Source organism: Coturnix japonica, chromosome 9, assembly GCF_001577835.2.
Source record: "Coturnix japonica isolate 7356 chromosome 9, Coturnix japonica 2.1, whole genome shotgun sequence".
NCBI lineage: Eukaryota > Metazoa > Chordata > Aves > Galliformes > Phasianidae > Coturnix > Coturnix japonica.
Window position 1 is genome coordinate 13,010,118 of NC_029524.1, and position 15,686 is coordinate 13,025,803.

The 15,686-nt window shown below is 50.0% G+C and overlaps 1 protein-coding gene across 1 annotated transcript; it reads left to right on the plus strand.

The window, feature by feature from the left end:
- Nucleotides 1-591: 591 nt before the first annotated feature.
- Nucleotides 592-14,296, plus strand: TFRC (transferrin receptor). The gene is made up of 19 exons (XM_015871822.2): nt 592-718; nt 1,848-1,918; nt 3,043-3,256; nt 3,876-4,095; nt 4,263-4,406; nt 5,050-5,146; nt 5,513-5,635; nt 6,297-6,392; nt 6,564-6,703; nt 6,980-7,149; nt 7,398-7,517; nt 8,106-8,191; nt 8,348-8,411; nt 8,781-8,848; nt 9,169-9,236; nt 9,641-9,722; nt 10,421-10,642; nt 11,113-11,253; nt 11,533-14,296. Exons 2-19 carry the CDS (start codon nt 1,886-1,888, stop codon nt 11,773-11,775), a joined length of 2,331 nt encoding a protein of 776 aa, XP_015727308.1. The 5' UTR covers nt 592-718; nt 1,848-1,885; the 3' UTR covers nt 11,776-14,296.
- The last annotated feature ends 1,390 nt before the right edge of the window (nt 14,297-15,686 follow it).

Consider the following 15,686-nt stretch of genomic DNA (forward strand, 5'->3'; position numbering starts at 1 on the left):
GGCTTTGTGATGGGGGGACCCTCAGTGCCCCATGGGGACACCATGACCCCACTGCTGCAGGGCGCTGTGCGTCTCCTTCCCCAGGCTGTGCTTTCCTGAGCGCTCTGTTTGTGTTTGCAGCGCCTTTGTTTGCTGCAGATCTTAGTTATTGCCTTCATCACCTTGTGGCACTGCACAACCAGCTGCTATAGGCTCACCCAGGGCTTTATAGCTTTCATAAATACCCTCCATACACCATTTACTACTTTCACCTTTATGCTGCCACGCTGTGCTTCTTAAAGCTTCCCAGTTTAAGGAACCACATGATTCTGCTGCCGTGTGAGAGACCAGGGCTGCGATGGGGCTGTGATGGGGGCTGCGATGGGGGCTGCGATGGGGGCTGCGATGGCGGGCTGTGATGGGTGGCAGTGATGGGGGCATAAATGGGGGTAGTAATGGGGGCAGTGATGGGGGCTGCGATGGGGGCTGCGATGGGGGCTGCGATGGGGGCAGTGATGGGGGCTGTAATGGGGGCAGGCTGCAGAGCACATACACCCCCCCCCAGCACCCACACGGCGCGGAGTGACAGCGGCTGCGCGGTCTCAGAGCCAATCAGAGAAGGGCAGGGGACGGAGGGGCGGGGCGTGCAGGGTGATCGTGGCGCTCGGCGCAGTGAGCGGCAGTCGGTGCCGCTGAGCGGCGAGAGGAGGGGGCGGCTGAGGAGCGGAGCGGAGGGCGGGTGAGACAGCGGGCCGGGCCGGGCCGGGAAGGAGGGGAAGGAGGGAGGGGTGATCCGCGCTCAGGTGTGGGGCTGAGGGGGGTTGTCCTGCTGGGGGCGAGGGCCGCACTCATTCATCGCACGCGGCTGCTCTGACCTTGAGGTGCCCGCGGGGCGCCGTGCATGCGGCCTATGGGCACGCGGCCTATCGGGATGCTCGTCCTGCTGCAGTCCGGCCCTCTGGCTGTCCTTACAGCCCATAGCAGCTGCTCGGCTCTAAGCAAAGGGTGAAACGAGGCCTGGTTATTATTAACCTTTGATTTTCTCCGCCCCAAGCAACCAGCTTGTTGCACAGCTCGCAGGTGTGAAGGTAATCTGCTTTATACCTGCGGATCTGCTATACCTACTATTCAATGCCCTGCCCGTAGGGATCAGCCCACAGTCGCTTCTCAGTGCGGTGCTTCAGGACATACATGAGCCGGGTGGTTCCGACCCACGCTGTCCGGTCGGTACCGCACGGTGCTCCTTCCCGCAGCAGGCCAAGCGAGGAGTGCTGAAGCACCAGGTTGCAGCATTGAGCATTTGTTTGAAATCCAGGCTGTGAAAGTGACCGCTGCTTTGGGTGGCTGTTGTTGGCTGGTCAAAGCAAAGGTTGACTTTGTAACACTGGAAAGAACCCAATCGCGTAGGAGATACCTTCTGGAGATACCTTCCTATTGGAAGTGCTGCTATGGGGTTGGGAACTAGTACTGCTTTGGTGTAGGGTGCTGTGCCACCCCTGGCTACCAGTTAGATGCTCATATCCATCTGCCATTGAGCCGGATCCTGATAGACTGAGGTGAGTGGTGCCTGTTGTCACAGCACCACCTCCTGTCACCCCTTCCTAAGCAGAGGTGGTCCTGCTATAGACAAGACCCTTGGCTTTTGAGCTGCGCTACCTGCCGCCATTGGGGTTCCATGAAGAGTTATTGAGAATACATGAACTTGCTGGTTGCATTCAGGGTTAATGGTCAAGTTTGTCGTCGGTTAATCAGGGCTGTGACTTAGATAGAAGCATGCACGTGCATTCCACTATTGACTTTGATCTTGGGCTTCTTTTGTGGTGGCAGGAGAACAGCCAGAATTGATTTGTTGTGCTCTGAATTTCTAGGCCTTCGGTCAAGTTGGTGGGTATCCTTCTGGAAGGCAATGGATCATGCCAGAGCAGCGCTGTCTAACTTGGTAAGTCGTGACACCCCTGTGCTGTTTATCAAGAGATGGGGTGGGGTTAGGTGCTCATGTGTGGGTTGTGAGCTTCCCTGTAGCTAACTGGCTGTGATAAGGTGGTGCAAGCTGCTCGGTATGGTGGGGTTATCAGTAACTGCTGTGGTGTCTTGGGTCTTTCAGGAAGCTGAAAAAAGAGATAAGCAAGGGGGGTGAGCTTTGAACAGTGTCCCAGGGGGAAGTGCAGCTGAGGAAGCTGATCATATGCCTGTCAGGACAACCAGCTTGTGTTCCGTTACTTTGGGGGGCGGGTAGAGCAGGGAGGGGGAGGTAAGTTCTACTTTAAGTTCAGACTTTGTGACATGGGACCTCAGGGACCTGGACAAGCTCAAAAAGTGGGCCTGTGAGAACCTAATGAGAGTCATCAGGTCCAAGCACAAGGTGCAGTCCTAGATGTGTGTATAGACTGGGAGAAGAAGTCGAGAGTGGCCCTGCAGAGAAGGACTTGGGGGTTCTGGAAGATGAGGAGAATGATGTGAGCCAACAGAGCTCCACAAGGCAGGAGGGGGTTAGAACTAGACGGTCTTCAAGGTCCCTTCCAACCCAAGCCATTCTATGATTCCCATGGGTATCTCTTTTCAGCGTAGCTCCCTTATAATATTCATCAGAAGTCTGATTTAAGAATAGCTTGGGGCAGTTTAATGTAAGGTTGTGTAGACGCAGGATGAAACTACTTGCGTCAAAGTGAATGTGGCTCAAAGGCACAGCTGTGGAGGGGTTGTCTTCCTTTTCTTCCATTCAGATCAAAGTTCTGTTATGTGCAAGCTGCACGTTTTCAGGTCAGAGCAATGCAATGCTGATTAAGACCAGGAGATTCTGCCAGCCATTGCTGTGGGGTCACATGGGAAATGTCAGTGCTATTTTCTGTGTTGTATCTGTAATAGAGTCCAAGCTAGAGTCAGACACTGTATGGATGTTAGTCTGGTTGTGTCTGTTCAGAGCAGCCAGTGCAACTTACTGACAGCCAGTGCTAGGGCTGTGCTAGTGTCATTTCTGGTGGGAGACCTGGATTTAGTTCAAGTGCTGCTGCCTATAGGCTGGTGTAGCAGATTCCCTTCCATGATGTCTCTGTCTTTTAACAGTTCAGCGTCGAGCCAATGTCATACACACGTTTCAGCATTGCCCGGCAAACGGATGGAGACAACAGCCACGTGGAGATGAAGCTGTCTGCTGATGATGAGGAAGGAGGGGACGTGGAAAGGCCTGAGCACATGCATGCCAGTATGGCTCAGCCACAGAGAAGTGGCAAGAGGCTCTGCTTCCTAGTTATTGCAGCTCTTCTCCTCCTTTTGATTGGTAAGGAAGGGTGGGAAGCAACTGTGAGCAGTGGACTGTAGTACTGCACCCCTCCAAGGCCATTAGTATTAGAATTTGTGGTGTTTCACGAGGTGATTAAAGCACCTCAATCCAGGCTGCAGCTTCTTCTCACCGTCTCTTTAGAATGCTTAGCTCAAACTTGCAATATAGAATTGAAATAAAGAAGTGTGAAGCTTGACAGTGAGACTGTGACTTAACTGAATTAAAATGGGTGGCTGTGGCAAGGGTTCTGGTTTTCCCTTGATATGCTCTAAGTGCTCCTCTAGGCATGTGGATGAATATAAGAGGTGCTTGATACTGATCTCTCAAAAGGTTTCAACTCTGCTGCCAACCTAAAGTAAACATTCTTCCCTCTGAGTGGTGCTGAGGGGACTCTGCCAAACGCAAGATCACATCTGCATTGTGCTTTAAAATGTGCCAACTCAAGCAAAATGTCAGGATGCTATTCCTGTGTGTCCCTGGGTATGCCAGCTTGTTAAAAATGGTGTGAGAACAGAGATGCATCTCAACTGTCAAGTTGCTGTGAGTGCATTTGTGTGGTGTGGAGCTGGTATAGTTGTCTTTCTGACCCTCTAAGGAATATGTATTCTCTTTGTAGGGTTTCTCATTGGCTACTTGAGTTATCGTGGACGAATGCAGCTGGCTGCCAGGTGTCAAGATGGGAGCGGCAGTTGTGAGATGACTCCTACTGCATCTTACTTAGTGGATGGCGAAGCTGCAGAAGAAGAGATTCAAGGACCACCTGTCATCTACTGGCCTCAACTCAAAACCATGTTGTCAGACAGGCTGTCAGCCACGCGTCTTGTAGACAGTTTGAGGTAACAGTTCCAGAAACTGTAGCTTACAGCTATGGGAGGGAGCAAGGGTTTTAATGGTGCAGGGAGGCATGTGGGCTTTAAATGACCCATCTGACTTGAGTGAGTAGGTTGGGATGCTGAAGTGCAATTTGGTGGTGTAGCCTAAGCCGTGTATCTGCTACCTGCAGGCAAAGGACAGATGTGAGCTCCTTTGAGGCTGGTGAGGCTGAAGATACGACCATGGCCACCTACATTCATGACCAATTCAACAGCTTCTTCTTGGATAAAGTGTGGAACGATGAACACTATATTAAGTTGCAAGTCAGAGGCAGGTATGTTAATGAAGGAATGCAGATCTGTCATATACATAGCATGGGTCTCCATAGCGCTGAGTAAACATGGAATTTCTGATGAAACTGTGAGCCTATTACACCTCTCCAAAGCAGACCTTATTTTGGCAAGCCGTGGCTCCTCCTTTCTCTAGACTTATCATATCCAAAGGGACTAGTAGCAGATCTCTGTATTTTTCTTGGGACGGCTTTCTCTTACAGCACAGTTAAGAGATAGAGGGAAAAGCACACTGAGGAAGAACAGCTGAAAAGCAGACTTCCAGTGTCTGTAATTAAGCAGTGGCTCCCAGTTGCTCAGGAGGGTATCAGCTGGCATTGTGTTGGCTGGCAGCTCACATCCACAAGGCTTCTTGCCCTTCATGTGAGGGGAATTCAGTGTGCTGGCCAGCTTTTCTGAAGGAACCAGTAAGAGATGCAGAAACACAGGCTATTTTAATTGCTGTAGAATTTAACCTTCACTGATGTATCTGAACAATCCCAGAAATTATTCTGGGAAAGTACTGGGGTGAGTCTTCCTGTTTCAGGCTTTGCTTTGACTTAATATTACAAGAATTATGGAAATATGTGAGGTAGCTAAATATTTAGTGTGTGAGAGAGTGTAACACTGTCTCCTAACTCTTAACAGCACCAGGAACAAAGTGTCTGTTTTGGTCGGTGAGAGTGAGGAGACCTTGGAGACTCCTGATGCATACGTGGCGTACAGTGAGAGTGGCTCTGTTTCTGTAAGTACCTTCAAGAAAACTATGGGATTTGTGCACGCTTGTCAGATGGTGATGTCTGAAATAGATTGCCTCAAGGTAGGCACTATATATGGGCCTCCCTGGTTAGAGAGCTGGGGGGGAGGGGGCAAAGAGTGGGCACACACAGTTTTCTTCCTTCAGCAAGACACAGTTTAAATTTCCAGCCCAGGAGCTTGGATAGAGATTGTGCTCCAGCGTGTTGCGTGTGATCAGAGTTTACATTGCTGAGGTTGAACTGCCTTATGTTAATGGCAGACTGATGTGTTCCAGGCTCCGTAACTTTGTAGGCTGCTTCAAGTGTCTTACAAGTATAGGCCTGCTGTGTTTATAATAGCGTTTCTGTTCTAGGGCAAACCTGTCTACGTGAACTATGGACTGAAAAAAGATTTTGAGACAATACAGAAGTCAGTGGCTTCACTGAATGGAAGCATAGTCATTGTCAGAGCTGGAAAAATAACACTTGCTGAGAAGGTAGGCACTGTGCGCCCCAAAGCCTGGCCAAACATGGTCTGATTTTTAGTCACACCTCTCTGTCTCAGTTCAAGTTTCTAGAATTCACAGGTAAACTTGCTCAGCAGGTCTGGTCTTGCTTGTTTTCTCCAAGCTTCCACGTGCAGGTCTGGACACAGATTGAAAGGAGCTGGTTACCATTTATGGGGCCAGTGTTCTTAGCCTCTGGCAGCCCGGCTGGGATGGCCAAGCATCTGGGAAAAGCAGGGAGAAGGAGGCAGTTGGGGGGATTGCAGGTGCAGCAGTAGGGCTGTTAGAAGCAGAACAGCCTTGTCTCCAGAGCACCTCTTGCTGCTACAGCCAAGTACCTTCAGAACTTGGCTGCTGTGTTTCACTTGGTTCCTTACTGAGCCTTCACTTGCACCAAGAGCTGGCACTGCCTTCCCGGCCTGTTGCCGCGTGTATTGCTGTAATGTTCCCTCCATAGGAAGTAATACCAAGCAGTCTATAAAAGATTGAAGTCCTTTTGTACACAAGCCTGTTTGAGGCCTGTCCCACAACTGCTCTTCAGATACTTGTGGAGAGGCTGGCCTGTGGGACTGCTGGGTGTGTGTCATGGACACAGAGCTGAGAAGCGCTTCCACAAGTGCAGATGTGCAGCCAATGTTGTTCTACCCTTCAGGTTGCAAATGCCAAAGAGGCAGGAGCAGCTGGAGTCCTCATGTACGTGGATTCACACAAGTATGGGATAACAGATACGCTTATCCCATTTGGCCATGTGAGTATGCAATTGGCTCTTCTGTTTGCTATTCTGAATAATTATTTTTTCCCCCGTGGGCTGCAAACTGTAGCAGTCTTTCTGCATGCAGGCTTCTATCTCAAGCAGCACTTTGCGCCTTTGTGTAGTTGGTCTCTTCTGAGACCTGAGGAACTTTCTTGCTTTTCACAGGCCCACCTTGGAACTGGAGACCCTTACACCCCAGGCTTCCCTTCGTTCAACCACACCCAGTTTCCACCAATTGAGTCTTCAGGACTACCCCACATTGCTGTTCAGACCATCTCTAGCAGTGCAGCAGCCAAGTTGTTCAGGTAATGGTTTCTTCTGGCTATTGTGCTGGTGTCTGTTGCAGGGGTTAAGGATGGTGTTGAGGTATTATGAGCCCAGGGAGCTCCCTGCTGGTCTCTGCTGTGTATCGCAGGAACCACTTACTGGGACTGGCTGGAAACGTGATGCTTGTGTCCATATCTTGTAGCTTAAAGATGGGATAGCTGGATAGTAAATGATATCACATAGCTATCCTGATGTCATATAACTAAGCGAGGCCAGAGCTGGATACTGAGTTTAAAGGGGGTTTCTTTCCTCAGCAAAATGGATGGAGACTCATGCTCTGAAGATTGGAAAGGTGGGATCTATTCCTGTAAGGTGACAACAAAGCAGGAGAGCAAGATAATGGTGAAAATAGATGTGAACAATTCCATGAAAGACAGGAAGATTCTGAACATCTTTGGTGCTATCCAGGGATCTGAAGAACCAGGTACGAGCAATTATGTTGTGGCTCTGGCTGGAGGGTAGTTTTCATCAGTTAGAACTAAGGCCTTTCTTTCTGGATTAAGAGTAAAACTGAACTGTGCTGGCAGGGAAAGGCTAAATGAAAGCAGTGCACCTCATACAGAGGTTAGGCTCTGTACGTAGCTCCTGGCACAGAAACTCAAAGCTGCCTCTCTGATAGACAGTGTTTGCAAAGTGAAGCTTGTATCTCAGATCTTGATGTCTCCTTTATAGATCGGTACGTTGTGATTGGAGCCCAGAGAGACTCCTGGGGCCCAGGAGTGGCTAAAGCTGGCACTGGAACTGCTATATTGTTGGAACTTGCTCGTGTGATCTCAGACATAGTGAAAAATGGTAAATACTTGTGTACTAAAGCATGATACTGGCTTAACTCTATGTTTTTAACATTGGAGAGCCCTGTTAAAAAAGTGAACCTTTGAGAATGCACAGGGAGTCTGGAAGGGTTCTGAAAAGCTGTTTCTTGTCCAACACAGACAACAAGTGCAGTGAGCACTTGCTTCCAAGGGACCACCTGCTTGTATCTGGTGTGGCTTGAATGCAAGAATATTCTTGTATAGCATGCACTACAGACCTCAGATCTGAGCTGTTTGTTGTGCAGCCAGGCCTGAAGGTGAAAAATAGTTCAGCAGATGGAGGGATGGGGGTTGCATGATGGCACTTACTGCAAGTGCTCTTGTTTCCAGCATTAATTCTGAGCTCAGGCAGCTAAAGAAGAAAGAGGAAATATAGAGAGCATGGCTTCACTGTACAGTTCTGCTGCACGAAGGATTTGGAGGGGGGCTGGAAAAAGGGGGCACTTGCTGCCATGAGCGTGCATATTTGTCTGTGGCAGCCAGAATGCTTAAGCTCTGCTCGAGTAGCAGGTGATTGTTCAGCCCAAGCCCTGGGTGCTGATCTGCATCTCCATCTCTTTCATTGCAGAGGGCTACAAACCAAGGCGAAGCATCATCTTTGCTAGCTGGAGTGCAGGAGATTATGGAGCTGTGGGTGCTACTGAATGGCTGGAGGTACAGTTTATATGATATACTTATGTTTGACTGCTCAGTCATTTCTGATTTTATTTTACTTTTTTTTTTAACTGATTTTATTTTATTTTACTTTTTCAGTTAAGTGCCCTGGTGTTATTCTATTACTGCTGTCTTAAAGTATTTGTTTTGTTCTAGGGGTACTCTGCCATGCTGCATGCCAAAGCTTTCACTTACATCAACTTGGATGCTGCAGTCCTGGGTAATTTGCTGCTCTCCTTTCTTTTTCCCCTTGAAATTAAGTGGGACCAGAATAGTTTGACAGTCATTGATTAGCCTCCAGAAATGGAAACTCTGCTCTGTCTGTGTCAAGGGTGCTGTTGGATGTTTGGCTGTAAGCTGGAATGACTCCATTTATCATTGGCTGTACTGAAGCGGGGAGGTTGCTGCAGCCGGAGCCAGAAGAAGACAGTTCTTCTAGGTCTCAATAATTTCTGCCCTCCATGCCTTGAAGACCCTTTGGCAACAAGCTATAGATAGATTACCACCTGTGTCAAGTGATCTTCCTCAGTCGCAGGGCTGAGTTGTTCTAGTAGTTATCAGTGTGTCAAATGCCCTTTTTCTTTTGCAGGAGCAAATGACATCAAGATTTCTGCCAGCCCCTTGCTGTATGTGCTGCTGGAAAGAATTATGAAGGGGGTGAGTTGAGAGGTCTTGGGCTGATTAAGTGCTATGCTAGGTTATCTTCCTCACCAAAGCCAGCACCTTCTCAGGAGAAGCATCATATGAAGGGGCTAAAATATACTGGAGGACTCTGTCTGAAGTCAGGTGGGCTCTGGGAATTGCGGTTTGTGTCCAGTGTGAAATCAGTAAATATCACTGTTTGGTGGAAGGTCTGTCCTGCACATAGAGTGTGCTTGTGTGGAAGAAGACACAGGTGTAGCTTTTCAAATTCTGGGGCAGATACAGCAACCAAAACAGAGGTCAGAACAAGTGCAGTGACTGTCATCTCTCTGCAGGTGAAGGATCCAGCATCAAACTCAGGAAACCTCTATAACAGAGTTGGCTCGGACTGGGTAAAAGCAGTGTAAGTATTGCTGTCCTGCTGTTTGGGAAAGCAGATTTCTGTAGAACAAACTGAACAACTTCTGCTCTTTGTGCTGGAATGTCATGCCACTGTCTGGAGCAGGCTTTACCTGTTGCGGTGGGTTCAGGCAAGTGTGAACAGCAGAGCAGTAGCTCTGCTTAGTGCTGCCCCAAGCTGCCTGTAGGCAGTTCAGGCGCCCTCTTTGCAGGTCAAGAGCCACCTTGTACAAAGAGCAGTGACCAGCAGCCTTTGGCACTTGGCTGGGACTCCTTGCCAAAACCTGTCTTGTCTCGACAGGGTAGCCCAGCTGGTTCAGTGCTTCAGCTCTAGCCCTTTAGCCATGTAGCTTTCTTTTCTGGGATGTCTAAACCAGTTGGTAACTACCCAGTACTTGTCTCTTGCAGTGTTCCTCTTGGCCTGGATAATGCAGCATTCCCTTTCCTGGCATACTCGGGAATCCCAGTGGTGTCTTTTGGTTTCTACAATGTAAGTACTGTCTGTCTAACTGCCTGGTGTATTCAATCCAAGTGCTATAGGGGTATTACTCTCCAAGATGGCAAAGCCTAGAGTGCTGTCCTGAGCCTAGTGTTCACGTAGGAGCCTCTCTGGGAGAGGAGATGTGACCTCTCAACCTGGCAGCTATGGCAGTACGTGTTCTGAAGGTTGCTGCTGGAATGTGGTTGGCCTGTAGTGTATCTTTGAGCACCTTGGATGCTTGTGTTCTGTTGGGGTGGGATTCTGTCCAGATCTGCTGTTGTAGCTTGTTGCTGCAAAAATGGCCTTAGCCAGGCTGTAGAACTGGGAGCCTTTATGGTAACAGCTTCCTTGGCTCATGAATGTTTGGATCTTGCTAGTGTCAGGCTTCCTCCAAAATATCTAACATTGTTCTGCCCAGAAGGGCTGGAGAGTACTGTCAGCATGCACCAAAATATGTGCTGGAGTCTGCCTGCTCACAGCTTTGCAGGGAAATCTGAGGGAACGGGCTAACAAACTAGCAGAGCATCTTGCCTAGAGCTGGAAGCTGTGAGGGACTAAATGTAGAAGGTCTGTTCCCTCTCCTGTGCTTTGAAGTTTTTCCAACCTAAATCTCAATACTTAGAGGCATGAGGAGATGGAATGTACTGGAAGATAACTCTGAGCTGGTGAAGCTCTTCTGTCTAATTTCAATGTCTTCCTTCTTCTAGAAAGATGAGGAGTATCGCTTCCTGGGCACGAAGGATGACACACTGGAGAACCTGAGGAAGTTTAACAATCTAGATGCTCTTTTGCGTGCTGCTGCGGAAGTAGCTGGACAAGTAGCTCTCAGGCTGACCCACGATCACGAGCTCTTCCTGGACTTTGGGAGATACAGTGAAGAATTACTGGCATACCAGGAGAAGTTTTTGCCTTACATTAAGGATGTGCAGGTGAGAAGGGCGCTGAGTGCACTGAATCCCTGAAAGCTGTTCTGGGGCCAAGTGGTAACAGTACTCTGGGACTGTTAGCTGCAATTGGGTGCACATCTTCCTCCTCTGGATACGAGTGTTATAAGATACACTCTGAGTTGATGTTCCTTATACAGCAGTACAGGCAGTGTAGCTGTGGCTGACAGATCTAGCTGACATGGCTGTGGTAGAGGAAGTGGATGTGGGTGCTATGGTTTCTAGCCTGGATGTCATGCACAGCACAGCTTTGCGTCTCGTTTGCACCTCTGCAGCAACAGTACAAGAAACTGTGGGTGGGGAGAGACATAAGCTGTGCTCAGTGACCTCAGAAAAGACTGCCAGGAACTTGCTCTGCTACTTAATTAAACTGGAAAAAAAAAAAAAAAAGAAAAATTCTTGGTAAGAGCTGCAAAAGAAGAAAATCAGGTTTGCTAACAGCTCCTCCCTCACAGGAGCTGGGGTTGACCTTGGACTGGCTGTTTTTTGCCCGTGGTGACTTCCAGCGAGCTGCAGATGCACTGAGAAGAGACATTGAAAACAGCGACAGGGAGAACAAGGTCATCCGCAGAGCCCTGAATGACAGGATCATGAAGGTAGGTGTCTGCAGCTGGTTTGCCTTTCCTTGTGAGGTGAGCACTGGCCAGGTTGGGCTCTGTACTTGGAAGCTGCAGACACTGTGCAGATCAGCATTTCTTTTGCTTGCTAAGTGTTAACATGACTTCTTTGCTTGCTGTCAGGATGTGGCCCTGGCAGAGCTGCTGTAGGGAAGGGTTTGGTGCTGATGGGAGGCTGGGGGCTGGTGATGGGGGCAGATAAGGAAAGAAAAACCTGGGAGGTGAGAGTATAACCCTGAGTTTGCATCTCTGCTGCAGGTGGAGTATGACTTCCTGTCACCATATCTCTCACCAAAAGATGTTCCCTTTCGCCACGTCTTCTTTGGCAAAGGCAGCCACACCCTGCAGAGTCTGGTGGAGCATCTGCAGCTGTTGAAAACCAACAAGAACAGCGTGGATTTGAACTTGCTGAAGGAGCAGCTGGCCCTGACAACGTGGACCATTAAAGGGGCCGCTAACGCCTTGGGAGGTGATATCTGGGATACTGACAATGAATTCTAGACACTGCAAACACCTGGTTAAGGTACAGGGTTAGGGAAACCCACTCCCTAGCATGGCGTTGTTTTTCTGTAGAGGGCTTTTTTTTGTTGTTTTTTTCTTTTTGGTAACAAATCTTTTCCTCACCAAAGTTGAACGTAACATTTAAATCTCACCTTACACAAATTCATTGGAGGCAATTCTAAAGCAGGTACTAAAATGATGATGAAATCTGACCAGGCTGCTGTCTGACCACGATCCAAACTTGTCACCTGCAGCTGCTTGTGGGGTTTGCTCTCTGGTGTACTGGAGAGCTGACAGCACAAGGGAATCCTGAACCAGTACCTTGAGTGGGGAGGTACTGTGTCTATCAAGAATCTTTTTATTTTTGGCCTCCTAAATGTAGTGACCGGGCAGGGAATGGATTCTTCCAACGCAGTAAGGATCTCTTCTCTGACCAGTGAGCTGCAGGCACAAACCTATGGTTGAAGAATAAAAACAGCAGCCTGTAAGTGCTGAGTTATCAGCAAGCTCTGAAGTGCCCGGCCTGCCTTTACTCAGCAGCAGGGCTCCAGTGACATCTTGGAGGCTTGCTGCTACAAGGGCAGGCCTCAATACCTAGGAAAGATAACCCAAAGACTGTCGTGCCCCCTTTTGTATTCCTAGCTGGCACCTCTGCGAGTCCTGCGGCATTAGAATCATAGACTAGAATCATTGAGAGCCAGCTCTAGGCTGGCACTTCAGACCTTGCTGTGCTGGGGCCTTTTGCAAAGCAGAGTCTCTTGCTGGCCAAACTCTGTTTGGCTGATGCCATTTTGCAGGATGGCTCTTGTTTGACACTGAGATATTTATTTGTTTATTTATTTATCAGTGACAGCGTTCACTATAAATGGTGTGTGGGTTTTTTTTATAGAAGATAATTATCGGAAGCAGTGCCTTCCATAATTATGACAGTTATACTGTCGTTTTTGAATAAAGCAGCATCTGCTATTACAATCAAACATGATACTGGAACTTTGCATTTAAAATTATCCAAGCAAACCCCCCCCTCAAATGTTATTTTTAAACCCGGTAGCAAGTCTCTGGGTTGCGCTTCTAAATGACTCTTGAAATGCTGAAAAGCAACTCAAAATTAGAAGATTTTGGCTCCCTGAGGTGTCTTGTGCCGCTCTGTGGGCTCAGGACTCCCTCTTCTCCCCTGTTTCTGGCAGCCTTTTGCTCATGTGGTGGCATTGCTCCATAGAGGGGCATAGTACCCTGAGCAGGGCTCGCTGTGCAGCGCTCACTCCATCCACTGTGCCGCACACAAACTCATCCCTCAGATTGGGCATTGGGCCCCATTGGAAATGGCAGCTTTTTGCAGACTTCCAGTACCTTATGTATCATGAAACCTAACTGACATTATCGGGGGCAGTGTCTTCCATAATGTGTAAAGAACAAGGTAGTTTTTGCCTACCACAGTGTTATATCGGAGGCAGTGACCTCCATATGTTGCACTATGGGTGTACGTAATTATCGGGGACAGTGTTTCCCATAATTGATTTATGCTTATCATGAAATGTCATCTGCAAAGCTTGATGGTTAGTATCTAACATGGATCGACTTCCTGCAGTCCTATTTTTTTCCACTCTCCTGTGGTGATACAAATACAAACTTCAATCTCTTCTGTCCTTCTGTAACTCTGTAGGCTGAACTCGTTCTAATAGCTGTGCTGTTGTGAAGTTGCTTCTTGCCCCAAGTAACGAGGCTGGGGTTGGGATATTAGTGAAAGCTAGAGTAGTTAGCAGTAGTTTGTGTGTTCTGTGCTGTCGTAAACTTCCTTCAAACCGGTCGCAAAGACCTCATGAACTCAAGGTGAATGTAAGGGATGGGGCTGACTGAAGGGCTCGGGATGCTGCTCTGGGTGTGTGTGCTACTACAAAGAGCACTTGGTGTTTGACAGCTGCAGATTGCCAGGAGGAAGGTGGCAGTCAGCACCTGGCTGTGTACTTCATATAAAAGCAAAAGAAAGTGTTAAAAGTCATGCTAACTAAAATCAAGAGCATTACCTCTGAGGCCTAGCAGTGATGCCTGAAAGACACGCAGTTGGGTGAGAGACTTAGTCCTCCACAAAGGTGGGGTGTGGGTGCCCACTGCTTGTGCAGTGAGTTCAGCCCACGTGAACCGAGGGGCTCTGTTTGCATTCATCAGAACCTGGCAGCCTGCTGTCCAGGTCTGTATGAGTCCCAGCACTCATCCTTAAATGCCCTGCTGTCTCTGAGGCACATGCACAGCCCTGTGTAGCTGTTTCCTAGTGACACTTCTCCAGGTGGTATTTAAGAGCTTGCTATCTGTGACTCCTTGCTGTAGCATTTGCATGCATCTCGATGTCAGACTTAACCGTGTGCTTTGTAACCAGCAGAGAAAGATGAAACCTGGCGGGTCAGCAGCCAGCACAGCCATGTCTGCTGCTATGGCAGGGCTGGTGTCTGACCTGGTGTGGGGTGTAGGTGTCTGTATCGAAGTTACCTGCTGTCTGCTTCAATAAAACTCCTGAAAGATTCAACACTGATCTCTTGTGGGTTCTTGATGCTGCTGTAGTCACTGGTGGGTGGGTGGAAGGAGGCTCCTGGAGTCCCAACTTCACACTGTTCTGCTTGCAGTGCTCAGTGCCGTTTCTCTTCAGGCAGCTGGGCTGAGGATGTGGGCAATGATGTGGAAAAGCGATGGATGTGAGCTGCCCCCTGTTTCCCCCCCCTTCATGGCTGCTGCCTTCCAGTCACCTTGTTAAAGTCACAGGATAGCGCCAGTTGGAAGGGACTCATGGGGATCATTGAGTCCAACTCTTGGCTGTATGTGGACAGAAATCAGACCGTGGGGTCTAGGACTGGGTAATAGAAGTAGGATAGAATGTCAGACCACCCTCCATGCTCTCCGTGTGTGCAGTGGGGGGCTTGGGTGCTGCTATAGGGTGTGAGTGGCTCCCCCTGCCTTAACCTGAGGAGGGTCAATACCTGGATTAGATTTGCTCAACACCCTGCAGTGCTGTGTGCCCCTCACCAAGGCAAAGCTGTACAGCTCTATTGCTGCAGCACTTCCCATTGCAAATACGTTTCACTTGGTTAAGGACACTCACCTCAGCTTTTCTGTGCTGTCTTCCCTGGTTCCTCCCGCCAAACTTAACCATGTCTGTGAAGCAGGAGATACAATCACAGAACCGTCTGAGTTAGAAAGGTCCCCTAAAGGCCTGTGGTCCAACTCCCCTGCACTGAGCAGCGATGCCCTACAGCTCCATCAGGTGCCCAGAGTCCGGTCCAGCCTGACCAGAGCGCATCGCATCCTCCCCTTAGCGAGCTGTGCAGGCTCTGCCTGCTGCTTCCCCGTCATCCTGGCAGCGCTCCTGTCCCTGCAGTGCCTGCAGAGCCCCGGGGCCGCAGTGCTCGGGCCACGCAGCTTGTGCCGCAGCGGGAGGGTGCGCCCTACACCCCTACACCCCTCATCCGTCCGCACCTGTCCGTGCATCCATCCATCCATCCATCGCTCCATCCATCCTCCCATCCGTACCCACTCACCCCGTGCCTGTGCCCACCGCCCCGTGCACCCCAGCTCCCCCCTCCCCGTCCGTCCCAACCCCCTCCGTTACGTAAGGCGGCGGCGCGGCGCCTTTAAGAGCGGGGCCGGGCGGACGGTGCGCCGCCCCGGGAGCTCCCGGCGGAGGGGGGAGGTCGGGACCGGGACCGGGACCGGGAGCTGCCGAGCGGAGCCCCCAGCACCGCGGGGCCGGCGGGGCACCATCCGGGGTGCGGGGGTAGCGGAGGGCGGGGGGCTGAGCCCGGGGGTGCAGGAAGGAGGCGGCGTGGCGCCGGGGGTGCAGGAAGCGGGGGGTTTGGCGGAGGGCGTGCAGGAAGCGGGGCTGGGAGCGCAGGGCCAGGAGCTGGTGGCCGGAGGGAGGGAGG